Source organism: Loxodonta africana, chromosome 8 (assembly GCF_030014295.1).
Source record: "Loxodonta africana isolate mLoxAfr1 chromosome 8, mLoxAfr1.hap2, whole genome shotgun sequence".
Classification (NCBI taxonomy): Eukaryota; Metazoa; Chordata; class Mammalia; order Proboscidea; family Elephantidae; genus Loxodonta; species Loxodonta africana.
The window spans coordinates 10,603,656-10,619,358 of NC_087349.1; the positions used below are offsets into that span (position 1 = coordinate 10,603,656).

The window sequence follows — 15,703 nt, forward strand, 5'->3', positions numbered from 1 at the left end:
AGGACTCTGTCCCTTGAGATGAACCTCACTTCTTTTCCCGAAACCTTTTTCTTCAGGCTCTTTAAAAATCATGATTTTTTTTTTTTTTTTAACGCTTTGATCTCAGAAGCCTATGAGAAAGCATTATCATTGACTTTCAATGGAAATTATTGCTTGCGTTTCCTTTGGAGGCTCTGAACGAGCTTGACACCTTGCTGCCCACAGTCTCCATCCGAGGCCCAGCTCTGTCTCTGAAGACAGCTTGGCTGCCCGTTATTGCTTGTGAATACTGAGGATCAACTTGTATGTACAGTAACAGCTTATATTATCAGTGAAGGCAAGTTAAAACACAAGACAGATGAAAACAAACAGCGTCATCTTCCTGAATCAAGAATCCCGTGAGCGGGACCTAACTAAGTGTGCTGATCACTCTTCCATTGGGCTAATGCTCTTCCCAAACACGTCACTCTACGGCCTTTCCAACTATTCAACGTCTGAAAAAATAACATGATCGGACTTTTCAGTGCAAAAATACAGTATGAGTCGCAAGTCTCTGTGCTAAAAATAACCAATTTACATGTTTGCTTTTCAGTAAGAAAAACTGTAAAGACAGGGGACCATGAAGTACGGAGGCCATTTGCAATGTAAACGGATCTAGGAAAGAAAGGGGTCTGTATTTACATGCAGGAACTCTCTGACCACTCTTTCTCTGTGTATGATCTACAAGTTGTCTAACCCATCTGTACAACAAGAGGGTGTACCTGACTGAGATGACAGAAGGAGGGTCAGTGCAAACATGCTGGGGCGAGGGAGCCTGGCAGCAGCTCTTCGGGCATTGAGACTGAAGAGAAAAAAAAACATAAGCTCCCCATCCGGACTTCTCAGAACTGAGGGCCTTTAGGCATCTGACTAGTTGGTATAAAGTGATGCTGGGAAGAGTTCATGACTCTCTTTTCTAAAGACAACAAAGAAAGGAGTCAGCAGGGATCTTCACGCGGCATGATTCAGAACTGATGGGCTAAGAAATTAATGTCATTTCTTGATTGAAACCTCTAATGAATTTATATACACCTCTGTGCGTGCACATCTATGTATATATGTCACACACACATTATACATACGTGTGTACATACACGCACAATGGTCAGCAGGGAGATGGAGCAATGTGCACTCCGCGAAGACCTGACTTCTCTCCTGGTATGAGGAATAAAACAAAGACTCTTTCCAGAGCAAAGCTCCCATCACTTACCCAGATACTAGCAAAGGCATTTTTTTTTTTTCCAAATTAGATAAAAGCAAGAGGTCCACTAAACTGGAATAAATCAAGAACTGGTAAGCTTCCCTAATTAAAAAACCAACAAAACCTTAATCAAGTATACTCAGTACAAGTCAGACCTTTTTGCAAGACGCCACCATCCTTCCAGAATGCCCACTATGGCTGACACGCCATTCTTGTTTCACTGGTAAACTGAATTCATAGAAGCCAAGAAATCGTACCAATGATTCCTTTGAAATAATTCTTTCTCCTTATTGTAACAAGTTCTCGGAACTGAAGTTTTTAGTTATTTATTAACTTTGTTGCTATGAAGCAAGCCCACGCGCCTTTGAAGCCAAAGGAGAGGCATAGAGACCTGAATAGATCTGTAGAAATGTAGTCACAGTCCTATAGATTATTTGGGACTTTTGTTTATAAAAGCAAAAAGTATTACATAAATAATACTTTTATTTAAATAAACTTGATGGTATATAGGGTGATGTGTAATGAAAACTTAGGCTCAAAATCTTGCTACTACCAGCCTGATGCTGAACAGGTTTTGTAATTCTGTTTTTTTTTTTTTTGGTTAGTCTGTCATTATACATGGACCACAGAAAGAGCTTGAACTACTTTTATGGGTATAGTCTGAAAACATTTGGAAGCCTAAACAGAAAAAAAAAAAAAAAAAAGGCAGGACCATGATGAGGTGAAAAAATCACATCAAACGCATCCGAACAGATGCCCTTCTCCCCTGACACCCTTTGAGGACTGTGCTGTTTCCGTAACGAAGGGGTCTGTCTGAGGTTTACTTTCATACCAGCGTTATAAAGCTTTAAGATCCTAACTGCTCCCGATCAGTTTTGCTACACTGGATACAGGGAGCACAAGTATGCTGTGACGGTTATAAAAAACAATCCCTTCATCCTAATGTAATTCCTCCTTTAAAATACCATCTTCAAAATTCAACACAGATGAATGCCGTCCTGAATGATGACTGAGAGGCCTATGCAGTGTGCTGGTAGCTAACCACCCCCTGCAGTGCCACTAGCTGAGAGAAGAGAACACGAAGCTGTGAACTGAGGGAAACAGGGGCGCTGGGGCTCCCCGACAGTTCGTGCTGGCTGGCCTGCGACGGCTCACAGCACTGAAGCAGCAGTCCTAGCGCAAAGGAGCCCCACTTTTCAAGAGAACAATGTGAACACAGTCACATTTTAACATCAAGAATGGCAATACTGACCATCGATACCAGATGCACAAATCACCTGAAGAAAAGAGTTAAGTACCTGCTTCTGAATGGAAGATGCAACTGACCCTTTTACAAAAAGGGGAGGTCTAGGTTTCGCCTGACTTTAGAAACCAAGGTGACTCAGTAACATGCATGACTGTGCTAACACGACTTTCCTGCGGCATCCCCCACCCACTGCTCTGCGTGGGGAGCCGCTGCCCACGGGGAAGGTTCAAGTTTGCTCAGGATTTTGAGGGTACGGCACGTGCTCAGCTACTGCTGCATCGGATATGGGGTCGCTCTTTTTTTTGTGTGGCCAATTCGCTGCATCGTCTACTCAAACAGACGTGACCACTACTCCTGACAAACTGGCCTCCTTCCAGGATACTGCCTTCTATTACACAATTATGTCTGTGAGTGTCCAGATTCGACCCCTAGGATGGATGGCGTCCACCCCCAAATCCTTTCAACTGCCTCTTTCTCCCCCGGGAAAAATCAAATTTGTACTTCTGTGGGTTTGACAACTGAGTCTCGTTCAAGTCAGTTAACATGATAACTTTGTCTTTCTTTAGAGGAGACCAAAGGTCACTAACTTTGCCCGAAAGCATTGCTTCCTCCTGCACCTGACTTTGATCAAGTAATGTTTTCTCTTTTCCTCCTCACCACAGTGCTTGGGACGAGAGAATGTAAACATCGACAGAAGCAGCAGCCCTGTGACCACACAAGTACTTTCCCTTCAGGTAGAGTCCGCCAGCCAGTCACACGCCTCCTCTCCTTTGCTTGCTGGGAAGTCACTGAGATTTCCGTGGTAGTTTAGTGTCTCCTTTACTTTGGCCTCCATCTGAGAAAAAGAGATGTTGGATTGGTGTGGGCTGGCATGTTATCATGTAAGTAAAGCAAAACAATTAACTTTTATGTGGATGATGTGGCTAAAAAGTTCACTTTTAATATCCTACATGCTGTAGCATTAAAAGGCTGACGAAACACAAAGGACATAACTCAACAAGAATGATCCTCTTGTCTCAAATGACTGGGGTTCAACTGGTTTCAGTGGCCTATAAAAACAAGTATTTATAAATCAAGTAGTTCAACATGTATTTATCGTCTGCCTCACAGCCAACGGTGTCAAACGCTGTCAGGATTACAAAGGAACCAGAAGACATAGTAATTGCCACCTTCAAGGGACCTACCACATCTTTTGATTTCCTTAGAAGACTTGGTGAACTTTCATTTCTTGCAAGTGGAATTAAATTTGTTCCCATGGCATTGGCAATTAATTCTCAATTGTTTTGTAAACGAAAGGGGGTACACTGGCAGCGAAAACCCAGCTCAGTCCTTGTTTGGTCCTAACCTGCCGTGACAGGAAGGTTTACTACTGGGGGCAATGGTTCTATTTTGTTCACGTGGCTCTTTAGCTGTTTGGGAGGAAGATGTTGATTCCTCCATTTTAACCTCAGCTGAGTTACCACAAAAGCTGAGAGAGGGGAGCAGGAGGGGACACGACACCTGGGCAAGAGGTCAGGCTCAACGAGATCAAGAGCCAACAGAGCACAAAGTCTCTTGTAGGTCGCTGCCTTAGCAATAAAAGCGAAGCCCCAAAGACAACCCAGGCCTGAGAGAAAAAGAAAGGGGAGGGAGCCTCTACTCTGAGGGAGGAGGCAAGACTAGTGGAGGTGGGAAGGAACAAATGATTGTATTAAAACAACAGATTCTAAGGCTGGAAGAGACCACAGGAGTCACGCTGTGTGGTGTGCTCATGTGATACGTAACCCCCCCTGGCAAAACAGAAACACAACAGAACAACTGCCTCTACTGAAGAAATGATAAATCAGTGAGGCAAGACAGTCATTTCAAAAGTTGTAAGAAGAGACTACTATTAAAATTATTTTGGTGAGAACATCTAAGGAACTGCTTTTTCTGTTTATGGTGAGATATTATACACCTGTGTTTGTAGAAAGGGTTTGACCTGAGATATAATTAAATTCATAAAGCGGCAAGGTATTTTTAAGTGGGGTTTTACTCAAAGAAGCTTCAGTTAGTTAACAAAATACTCGTATTGCTGGATTATGAGATTCTTTAGACCAGGGTTCAGTAAACTGCAGCCCAAAGGCCAAATCTGGACTGCCACCTGTTTTTGTAAATAAAGTTTTACTGGAACCCAGCCACACTCGTTCCTTTACATATTGCCTATGGGTGTTTTTGCACTAAAATGGCGGAGTTGAGATCATATGGCCTGCAAAGCCTAAAGTATTTACTATTTGGCCCTTTACAGAAAAAGTTTGTTGACATCTGCTTCAGAAAATAAAGAAAATTCACATTAATGAGCTCTCACTATGTATCAGGTACCATGCTAGAAGCTTTAAATCAGTTATTTTTATTAACTTCTCACAAGAAGCCTATTAAAAATACCTTATTGTCCCCAACTTATAAGCAAGAGACGTGACGGTCAAAGAGGCAGTTCTGGAATCAAATCCAGGTCCGACCCCCAGTCCAGGGACTCAGGCTTTAAAATGAAAAACTCACAGCAGTTCCACTTCCATTACATGTTGGCGGCCATATTCCTTCTCCTATCTGCATGGTGGTGCTGCGCAGACAGTAAGATAACGCACACAGAAGCCGGATGGCCGGTGTCGTCTGCAGCCACCTGTGTGTCCATCTGCCCAGGAGTGGACGGCTCTGGGCCAGATCCATGCCACGCAGTTGTCCACAGCCAGGCTGGAACTGCTCTAGTCAAGGGCAGAGACCCTCAGCGTTTAATTAAACCTACCGAGGAGTTCAGGGAATTGAGGACCCTGACAGCAACTGTGCACGGCTGGGTTTTCTATCTACTCCTCCAGAAGCGAGTGTGGAGCAGTGCACCAGTGAGGACTCTCAAGGGGTTTCGCTGACCTGTGGCCTGGAGACTGCCTTACAGCTCCCACTTCTGCACTGTGGTCTACCGCAAACTGGTTCAAAGTCTAGTGAGGCCCCAGTCAACTTCCTGGGTGAGAGGGCAGCTGAACAGTCTTCTTTACTCAAAAGATCCTTAAAATGGCCTTTGGAACAGTGTCAGCAGTCAACTGCTGGTGACAGTGAGAACCTGAATCTGGTGTTAATATGACCCAACCTGTATCCCATGTCCTGTAGCCAAAGCCTCACACGCCATGACGACTCCCTAACCTCAGCTCCAGAGTGACCCAGCTGGGCCTGCAAGGACATGACGGATACAAGCTGGGTCATAGTAAGTAACTTCATTACCACTCAGGGGCAGAAAAGTTTAAGGGTTAAGGATACAGGCCATGTGTTTGAATCTCAGATCAAACGCTTACTAATGTGTTATCTTGAGCTCTCTGACTCAGTTTCCTGATCTGTAAAGAGAGGACAGTTATGTACACTTCACAGGCCCACTGAGAAAATTACGCGTAAGCAGTCACACACCTTCTTGCACTTAGTAAGCTTTCAATAAACGTAAACTATTATAATTACTGTACCTGACTCCTGTAAAATGCCTTACGAATCCTGTTCTTGGTTCATATAATGAACATGTTCAAAAAGCCTGGCTCTTCATATACAAGTAAGAGTTTTCTTTACTTATTCCCCCTCTTTTAAAAGGAGTTTGTTGCCGGTGAAGATTTAGTCAGATGAAAACGTTTTCCCCAACCTTTGTCATTCCATCCACGTTTTTTTCAACAAAGAAAAGCCCAATCTCTATCTGTACGCGGGAACGAGCCACGAGGAGAGGAAGGAATGGCGGCTCTTACCGTGAAACGTCTGCTGTAAGTGTGCAGGCAGAGGGGAGTGGGAAAGTGATGCTGCGTGCTGAGCTCCCGGCTGTAAACCCTTTAGTAAATCTAGAGAAAGAGAGACTTGTCAGCGACCTTTTCTAGACTTGAACTGCAGCCCTCTCAGATCGAGAACAAAAAGCAGTTGGATTTATCAAGTGCAAGCATGGCCTCTGCCTTCAATACATTTTTAAAGATTTACATATATAAATGTATATGCGTATGCACATAACCCAGTAAATCTGACTTCCTCTTATTACGAATTTCATTAAGGTGGAAAATGTGGTACAGACGGTTCATAAAAAAATTGTAAAGAAAATCTCAGACTCCAGTAATTTGGCTTGTTATGTATTGATGAAAAAAAAAAACCCGTTGCTGCTGAGTTGATTCCGACTCGTAGCGACCCTACAGGACAGAGTAGAACTGCCCCATGGAGTTTCCAAGGAGCGCCTGGTGGATTCGAACTGCCGACCTTTTGGTAAGCAGCTGTAACACTTAACTGCTATGCCACCAGGGTTTCTATGTATTGATGAAGTAAACTATATTTCTTAGGAAAAAAAAAAAGCCTGTAATCTTCAGTCACTCCAAGGTGACAAGACTCAATCGGTATAAAGCAGTGCGGTTTCCTGTTCTGCCACGCCAGGTAGCTCCTTAAGCATGAGCGCACACTTACTCTGAGTTAGGCTGTGGTGGAAAGCGGCTGAGGTAGATCCCGAGGTGGTTGTCACTCCAGCTGTGTCCGTTCCAAAGCCAAGTAGCTCCAAGGGAAACTGGAAGGGCATGGTCACTGGAACAAGGCCACCCAGCATCCCAAAAGGAGTCACATTTTGATTTGTTACAGACAAAGGTGATGTCATGAGAGTCAGAGGTGAGGCATTAGCCAACAATGACGCTCCTGCTGTGGACTGCAGAAACCAGGGGTCAAAACGGAAAAGAAACAAAGTGCTTAACCTACACTGACTTATATACTCACTGCCCTCAGGACGCAGAACTGGGTCTTGTATTTGTTCATGCTCCCTCTGTGGAGGGCAGAAAACCTGTTGCTGTCCAGTCGATTCTGACTCAGAGCGACCTTGTAGGGCAGAGTAGAACTGCCCCATAGGGTTTCCCAGACAATAACCTTTACAGAAGCAGGCTGCCACATCTTTCTCCTGCGGAGCCACTGGTGGGTTCCAACAGATGATTTCTGGTTAGCAGCTGAGCACTTAACCGTGGTGCCACCTGGGCTTCTCGGACAGCAGAAACCAGGGGTCAAAATATAAAAGAAAGAAAGCGCTTAACCTAAATCGACTTATTTTACTTAATCCCCTCATGGGTATAAGACTGTGTCTGATATGCTCTGGCAGAAACTTTGTGAGAAAGAAACTAAGGTGGACAATGCGCTTCAAAGAGCTACCAATATTGGTTTTGAAAATTTGCCGGTTACACTGGGAAATATTAGCATACTCAGCTCTTCATCACCACTTTTAGACTCCTCAGCAGCATGTGAACAGTGCCCACAGTAAAAACGCTTGCTCTCTTGCGGCCCTCATTCCTGACTTTAGATTTCCACGTCTCCACTTGTGCTCCTCGCCCACAGACCTGAACCACCAGTAATTCATTCTACCCAATTTCAGCTTGGCCTCTGAAAATGCTCAGTCATTTTACTATTTATCTGACAGGCCTCCCCGCACAGTCCCTGCAGCTGCTGCTGCAGACTGTCATTCTCTCAGAGCCTGCGCTCTGTCCTCTAACTCCCATCACGTGACCCCAAAGAGACCAGCCTATCCCACTGAGGACGCTCTTCCACATCCTCAGCCTTGCTTGTCCCCGCATTTGCCCTCTGCCGTGATCCCACCTGTGCAGAACTTCCTTGTACAATATCTACGGTTGTACCCTTACTTCCACGTCTCCTCTGCCTTCTACCTCTTCTCTCTGTTTACGACCATGTTGCTATTCCCGGCTCTCCCTGAAGCCCCAGCAGCCATCTTACTCATCTGTATTCCTTTTATTACTGAACTTACTGAATAGCAGTCTCCATTTCCCACATTACCTAGTGTTTCCTTAACCTCTGAAAACTGGCCACTGCTTCCCTACTTTTCTGAAATTGGGCTCCCTGAGGGAAGTTACAGAGCGTTTTGACACTTCCCAGCTGGGTTCCGAGGCCATGATTATAAAAACAAACACTTAAATCAGACACATAGCAACAGTGATGAGCTTTCATCGAGACATTTCTTAAGTATATGCCATTAAGCTAATTTAAGTCTCTGACCAACTCTGTTTACAGGAATTAAATCACTTTTTCCCATTTTGACTTTCTTCTTATCTATGTGCGCTTATCAACAAAAATGATGCCATTACATTTTCTCTGTATTGGGGTATTACCTACTATAGTCTTTGCCTCTGTGAGTTTTCTTATTTAAAATAAATAGATAAATAAAAATAAAACCTTATTTTACCAACTCCAAATTCCCCTGGTAAAAAACTTACAGTTCTAAATTTGGTCAGGAAAATTGAATTCTTTGATTTTTTTAAGTCAATAATCATAAATGTTAGCTACCGTCAGTTTTATGTGTTTTGTGTGTTGATTATTTCTAACAGTAAACATAATTAATAAACAGCTGATTGTCTTTTTTGGGTCTTAATGTTGGAGAAAAATGTAGGCAACTTCCCCACAGACATATACCGCATCATATACGTTTATACACTTCCTGGTCCACGCCACTGCGGAGCAGAAGATGAAGACCATCTTCAAGACGCCTCCTATGCTGGCTCCTTCACTACCACTCTAACCTCTCCTCTTCCTTATCACCTTCATCCACTCGAGCTCAAATTCACATCCACAGTTCTAACCTCTCATCTCAACCCCAGCCCCGCATTTCTAAAGGTTCAGCGGGTAATTCCACTCGGCTTCTACCACCACCCACCTGGCACGTCCACACTGAACGCAAGGTCTTTCTCGGTCAGGTTCCTGCCTTACGTGTGAACTGCTATGGTCACTAAGTTCATCCTTTCCAGGCACGCAGGCTTGACACCTCGGTTGTGAGGAGTCATAAACTGGAGGACACATGAGATTCTGGCCAACAAACCCGTTCTTTCTTTTCTCCTCACCACAAGCTCCTCCAATGCGAAGAACAAATCTCTGTCACTGTAAGCTTGTGCCCGACAGCTATCACTGCCAGTCCTTCCCTCTAGGCCAACCAGGACAGACAACAGTGGTGCGTTTACAAGAGAATAAGTAAGTCGGAAATAATGTCTTGAAGCAACTTGGATAGGAATGATCCTATATTGATTTAAAAATCAACAACAGTCATTTCTTCTTTTAATCCTGCTTCCACTGCAGTCTTAGAGAGGATGATACGGAGTCTCTAAGGCTGTATGCCCCAAGCTAGGGATGAGAAATCCTAACAGGGAGAACTCGTCTCAAACTCTCCTTGAGGGGCTTATGGCAACATTCAACTAGATGGGAAGCAAAAATTAGGGCAACTTCCTAAACTAAGTATTAGCAATAAAAAAAGATACCGTGACATAACATTTTATACTTTCAAAGAACTTTCCCATCCATTTTTAATGTTTGTAAAACTAAATTGAAACATTAGATATCTAAAGGTTACATGGCCATTTGTAAATTTTTCTAACCTAGAAGTTGGTGACCTTTCAGAAGTGGGAGTCTACAGTAGAAGCTGTCAACATGAAGTGGGTGGACACTTCAGGATAAGGCCCAGTGATCAGAATGTTTTCCATGACCTCCACACTCCACCCCCAGGGGAAAACATGAAGGAAACCTTCCCTTCCTGTGGTGGGCATTACATCTTTTTTTTTTTTTTTTAAAAACACGTGTTCTTTTTTGGTGAGTACCTCTATCCCCCCTTCCTACAGCACCCAGAGTAATCTTTTGAAACGTAAATCAGACCACACCACCCCTCAGATGCCCCACCCCCCAGTTTAAGTTCCTCCGGTGGCTTCCCACTGCACACACAATACAACCCGAGAGTCCTGGTCTCGACCCACAGGTCCCCATGCCGTGATTCGGGTTCACTCTGATCTCAACACCTACTGAGCCTCCCTACAGTCAGCCCTGCTGGCCTTAGCCTCATGCTCTTTCCCACCTAGGTGGCTTCACACCTACTGTTGTCCCCCCTGCCTGCACAGCTCTCCCTCCTGTCATCACATGGCTCATTCAAGTCTCAGCTCAAATGTTACCTCCTCCAAGAGGCCTTCCCTGACTCCTCTATCCATGCTGGCAGCCATCACTCTCAGTCATATTACCCTGGTGTATTTCTTCATAGCACTTATCACATTTCTTAATGATGTTTTTTTTGTTTCTCCTCCTATCTAGAATGTATCCTCTGTGACAGCAGGGATCCTGAGTATGTTGTTCAGCCTATAACCCCAGCACCTAGAACAACGCCTGGCACATGTTAAACAGTCAACATTTGCTTAATGATCATTTCTAGAATTACGAAGTGGCAAAGACAGGATTCACAGAAAAATCATTAATCTGAAGGGCAAGAAAGAAGTCTCTAAGTGGGAAGTTATCAACTAGAAAGCACAGAGCTAACGACCTGAACCTGGAAGGATTTTCACGTCTGCTAACCTACCCTTCTCACTCTGCAGGTGAGCAGACAGCTGGAGGTGGCCCACACTCAGGTGCTAAGGTTCTGCAGCTCAGGTAGCAATGCTGGTCGCAGTGTCGGTATGACAGAGGCAGGCTGTAGAGGCTATAGGCAGCTGACAGACGTCAACAAGGAGCTGCATTAACACCAAAAGCACCGTGGGCGCACCAAAACGTGGGGACCACCTTGCCCATGACTGCCCATTCTTTAGTCAAACCAACCAGAGAGGAAAGAGATCAGACATGGGGGCAGGACACCAGGGTCCCAGGTTACAGAGTCATTCAGGAGAGAAAAGAAACCAGGAGAGTGTGTCTACTTCTCAAAAATGCCAACTTTGCCCTGTAGCTTTAATGGCAAACCAATTATTTATTGGACGGTATCTGGGTTCTTTTGGGAAAACAGAAATGATCAAATACAGGAAATCCTCTAGGAAAAAACTGAACCGATAGATTCTACAGTAGGCAAAGGATGGAGAAAGACAACCTTAAGTTCAAAGAAAACTAAGTAGAAATAAATTTTTAACTCCAGGGAAAAAAATGAAAATTTCTAATAAGAAAGCAAATGGTTCAGAAACAATAACCAGAGTCATAATAGGACAGAATTTTCTTGAACTAAAAAAACAGTTAGGTCTGAGAATGAAAGGTGTTACTATGTTCTGGGTACAAAATTAATAAAAACCAGACAAGCCCAGCTATGGTCTGGGGTCACTTGACTTTCAAGAAAAAGGAGAAAATCTTAGTAGCATATAGGCAGCAAAAACACATTCATTCTAAATCCACACTCACTAACATCGAGTTGATTCCGAAACATAGTGACCCTACAGGACAGAGAAGAACTGCCCTGTATAGAGGCTAGAGATCTTCAGGGTAGCAGGCTGCCATACCTTTCTCCCATGGACCAGCTGGTGAGTTCCAACTGCCAACTTTTCGGTTAGCAGCCAAGCACTTTAACTGCTGTGCCACCAGGGCTGCTTATTCTCCATAAAAAAACCCACTGCCATTGAGTCGATTCCGACTCATAGCGACCTTATAAGGGAACAAAAAACATCCGAGTGGCCTCAGACTTCTCCTCAAGCCTAAATACTGAGCAAGGATCAGGGCAGCAGCATTCACAAAGTTTGGCGTGGAACAATGTGTGTGCCGGGAGTCATACCTACTCCTGAGGGACAGCACAGAAGGAAACTGTAAGATGCGCAAGAACGCAGGTAAAACAGCAGTCACGTTACCTTTTGTGAAAGGATTCCAAGGGAAGTTTAAATGAGAAACTCAGGATTGGGGAAACTGTGGCCTAAAAGGACTGCAGACCCTAATACGATACAAAAACTATATACAAAAATAGTTTTAATATTAACGCAAAATAAAAAAAATTTATTTGAAAAGATAAATGCTTAAAAAAAGATAACATAAATGTATAAATGTGATTAAATAAAAAATGAAGCTGGCAAGAGAAAGGGGCCTGGGGTGGAGAAGAGAGAAGACGAGTGATGTATGTTCAGCTCCCAAGTTGCTGCTTTCTTCAGGACTTTGACAAGCGACTTAGTTTTAAAACTGCATTTTAGCTGTGTTTTTCAAAAAATTTTAAAGTGAGCACGTGATGCTTTACTGGGGAGAAACAAACCAGTAACCAAACACAGCCCAACAAAAACTTCACCCGAAACAAGCCCACTCCACGTAACCTACATTCTCATCAGCCTACGAGTAGACTGGCTGACAGGCAGCATGGTGCCCCCTTGGTTCCATCACACGGATGTGCACACCATACATACCTGCACACTGGCCGTTACCACTGAAGACCCTGAGGCAGAGGACGGTCTGTGTGGAGTAGACAATGGTTTAGTAGCACCCTGTGTTCCACTTCCTGTTCCCCCAGACAGACTAGTCCTATTAGCTCCGCTTGAGTTAAGGTTGCCACCTCTGCTGGCAGGTACATTCAGTGCGACTCCACTCAAGCTGCTCTTCCCGACAGTTCCAGTGGAAGACGAGTTTGTTAGCTTTGAAGAGGCCTGAAGATTTTTTGCAGATGAAAGGCCTGAAGTGCGATTAGCGGGCAGTAAGTTCAAGGTGGGAGACTGTCTGCTGACGTTCATTCCACTGGGCTGTTTATGGACGGGGTTGTTGCTGCTGGAGTGACTACCCTGGGCTACTAGTGCATTTGGACTGGAAGAACTTGGGGAGACAGTGGGCTTGGGAGTTGGGTTGGATTTAGAAATAAGCTTAGCTGATACCGAAGGCTTAGCTGACAGCGAGGGCTTGGGGGAGGGAGAAGGCTTAGGCGAGGGCAAGGGTTTCGGAGATGTGGCAGGTTTCGGGGAGGCAGCGAGTTTGGGGGATGCAGCCATTGAGAAGGGAGATTTGAAACCCTGCGTGGAGATCTGTGACACCATAGCCTTGGCTAAATAGTTACTGGAGGTAGTGGTGCTAGGTGCTGTCCTAGAGACCAGGGGGTGAGACCCCGGAGAACCATTTCCAGATGAGGGGGTGGGCAAGGGGAGGCGGTACATGAGTGGCTTCTCTGAAGTCTTCATAAGTGGGGATGAGCAGGAAAGGTGGGGGGTATTACTTAATTTCACCACTGGGTTGGTCTGTGATTTACTAATGGTTGCTTGCAATGGAGACACGTAGTTCTGCTGGACAGCTGAATGCTGGTGCACCTTTGTGACTTGTGTTAATGAAGACGCATCTTGGGCCTCTGACGTTCCCAGAGCGTGAGAAGAGGCAGCGACTTGGGCTTGGGATGAGGAGGACACGTGGGTCTGTGAGGAGGAAGAAGCAGGGATCTGGCCTGACCTCTGTAGCCCTTGCTGAAGTAGCCTGGCTGGCAAAGGTTCCAGGGAAACTTTAGGGTTCTGAATCGAAGACCCAGCAATAAGGCCTGAAGAGATGCCGGTCTGAGCTAAATCCTGGGGTTTCTTTGGCACTGGTCCGGTGTGACCAGCAATCAGACTTGACGAATGCGCAGTCGGAGTAGAATCGAGTTTTTTGGGAGTAGCCAGTGGCAGCTTACTCATGATGCTTGCTAACTTTTCTTCTCTCAGTCCCGGACGAGGTTTTGTCATTGGCATGTTTATCCTGGAGCCAACTGGGGGGCCCTTGTTCCCATTGTTGATAACAGCTAGAGCTTCAGAAACAAGCTCCAGTGAGGGTGAATGGAAGGAAAGGTCTTCATCCAGGGAGTCGTCAAGGCAGATGGTTTCCTGGGCTGTTGCTGAGCCAGAGCTGGTGGAGGCCACGGCAGAGGTGCTGGAGCTCGCCAGAGGGCCGCCAGCGGGAGCCGCCACGGAGGTGAGGGTCTTCTGGTCCTTTTTTGGACTGCACTCCTAGTAAAAACAGCATCGTATTAGGAAAAATTAAAATATTTAATAAAAAGTTATAAAATATCAATTTTTAAGGGACTAAGAAATTCTCATGATGATCAAAATTATTTTTCTATTGCAAATCTTCTTTAGAGACTGTCAAAATCAAAATAAATCTTGAAAGGATAGATAGAGCTCTTGACTGAGCTGTTGTCCCGAGCCAAAGGTATCTGGTATATAGCACATACCTGCCCTAGCTAAGCAAGCTGAGCTATGAAGTGGCCTTGAAACTTAGTCAAGGTAACAGTCCTGTGCTGGCTGCATTATGGGTGAACCCCCTGCCGGCCTGTATCACATCTTCAGGCACCACTCCATACCCATCTGATCAGAGACCACCTTCTTTTTATTCTCCTTGACCCAGGAGAATTCCTGCCTTTATATTAAGACTTTACCCCAGCTGCCTAGTCTGATCTGCTAAGATGCTGGCCTAACAGTAGTCCTCCCATTTCTGCCTCTTTGTATGCTTTGGCCTGCAGCTACCCCCAGCCAGCACAGAGAGAAACGAAAACATCAATAACATCAAACTACAAACAAAAATAAAGCCAAACCCAGTGCTGCTGAGCTGATTCTGACCCAAAGCAACCCTACAGGACAGAGCAGAACTGTCCCACAGGGTTTCCAAAGCTGTAAATCTTTACGGAAGCGGACTGCCACGTCTTTCTCCCATGGAGCAGCTGGTGGGTTTGAACTGCCGACCTTTTTTTGGTTAGCAGCTGAGTACTTTAACCACCATGCCACCAGGGATCCTGATTCAATCCTAGAGTACCTAAATGATGTTTTCTAGTCATTACAGTGGAAGTCGTTTGTAACTCATTCAACAAATATTTACCAAGTGTCCACTATGAGTAAAGCACAAAGCTACGCATACAAAGGTACCGCAGAGTAAAACTCTGAATGCCTAGGAGAACGCAGTCTGTTTTGACAAAAAATTCACTTTCTTAAAATTCAAGGAAGAGATGAGAGAGCAGTTTATTCAAAGGGCAAAGAACTAAAAAGTAACTGTTTCCTTCTGAAGAGAAATAAAAAGTATCTGACTCATTTCCTTTTTAAGATTAAGAAGAAATAAAACCGTTATCTAAAAATCATGTCAGTTTCTTCAGCTAGTTTCTTAAAAACAAATAAAACGAAATCCCCAAATGTGCTGAAACCCAGAAGTCTTTTGTTGTGCACTGATTGCCACAGACCCACACTTACTGTGAGCACAGTGGGACCCAGTGGAGAGGAGTAGGCTTCACCACCCGCTTCTGAGCTGTTACAGAAGTCAGTTGGTAGGAAAGCTCTACGTTCTAACTTCCTTGGCAGCTTTTCTGAGCTTCTCTACTAAAACCCCTGACTGAAGACCTCCGTGCCCAGCAGAAGTACCTGGTACAGCTACACGAGGGCCACATTCACCTGCTGAGATGCCTGGAGGTTTACCACGACATGCCTTCCCCTTACCTGGCCAGTGAAGATCCCAGCTTTATAAAGAGTGTGGAAATTGAGATGGAAGAATCTATCAGGATGATATTGGCAGTGCTGCCAGTGTAAAATTAGGGT

General features: G+C 44.7%; 1 protein-coding gene across 2 annotated transcripts in view; it reads right to left on the bottom strand.

The window, feature by feature from the left end:
• Positions 1-1,783: 1,783 nt before the first annotated feature.
• UBN2 (ubinuclein 2) overlaps positions 1,784-15,703 on the bottom strand; it is a 68,198-nt gene continuing 54,278 nt past the window's right edge. For both annotated transcript variants that reach the window (XM_010599774.3, XM_023539177.2), the window contains exons 14-17: positions 12,581-14,131; positions 6,894-7,125; positions 6,200-6,289; positions 1,784-3,300 (exon numbers count right to left, since the gene is read on the bottom strand). In XM_010599774.3, coding sequence (XP_010598076.2) covers positions 3,251-3,300; positions 6,200-6,289; positions 6,894-7,125; positions 12,581-14,131 — 1,923 coding nt within the window. In that variant the 3' untranslated portion in view covers positions 1,784-3,250. The remainder of the gene's footprint in view (positions 3,301-6,199; positions 6,290-6,893; positions 7,126-12,580; positions 14,132-15,703) is intronic.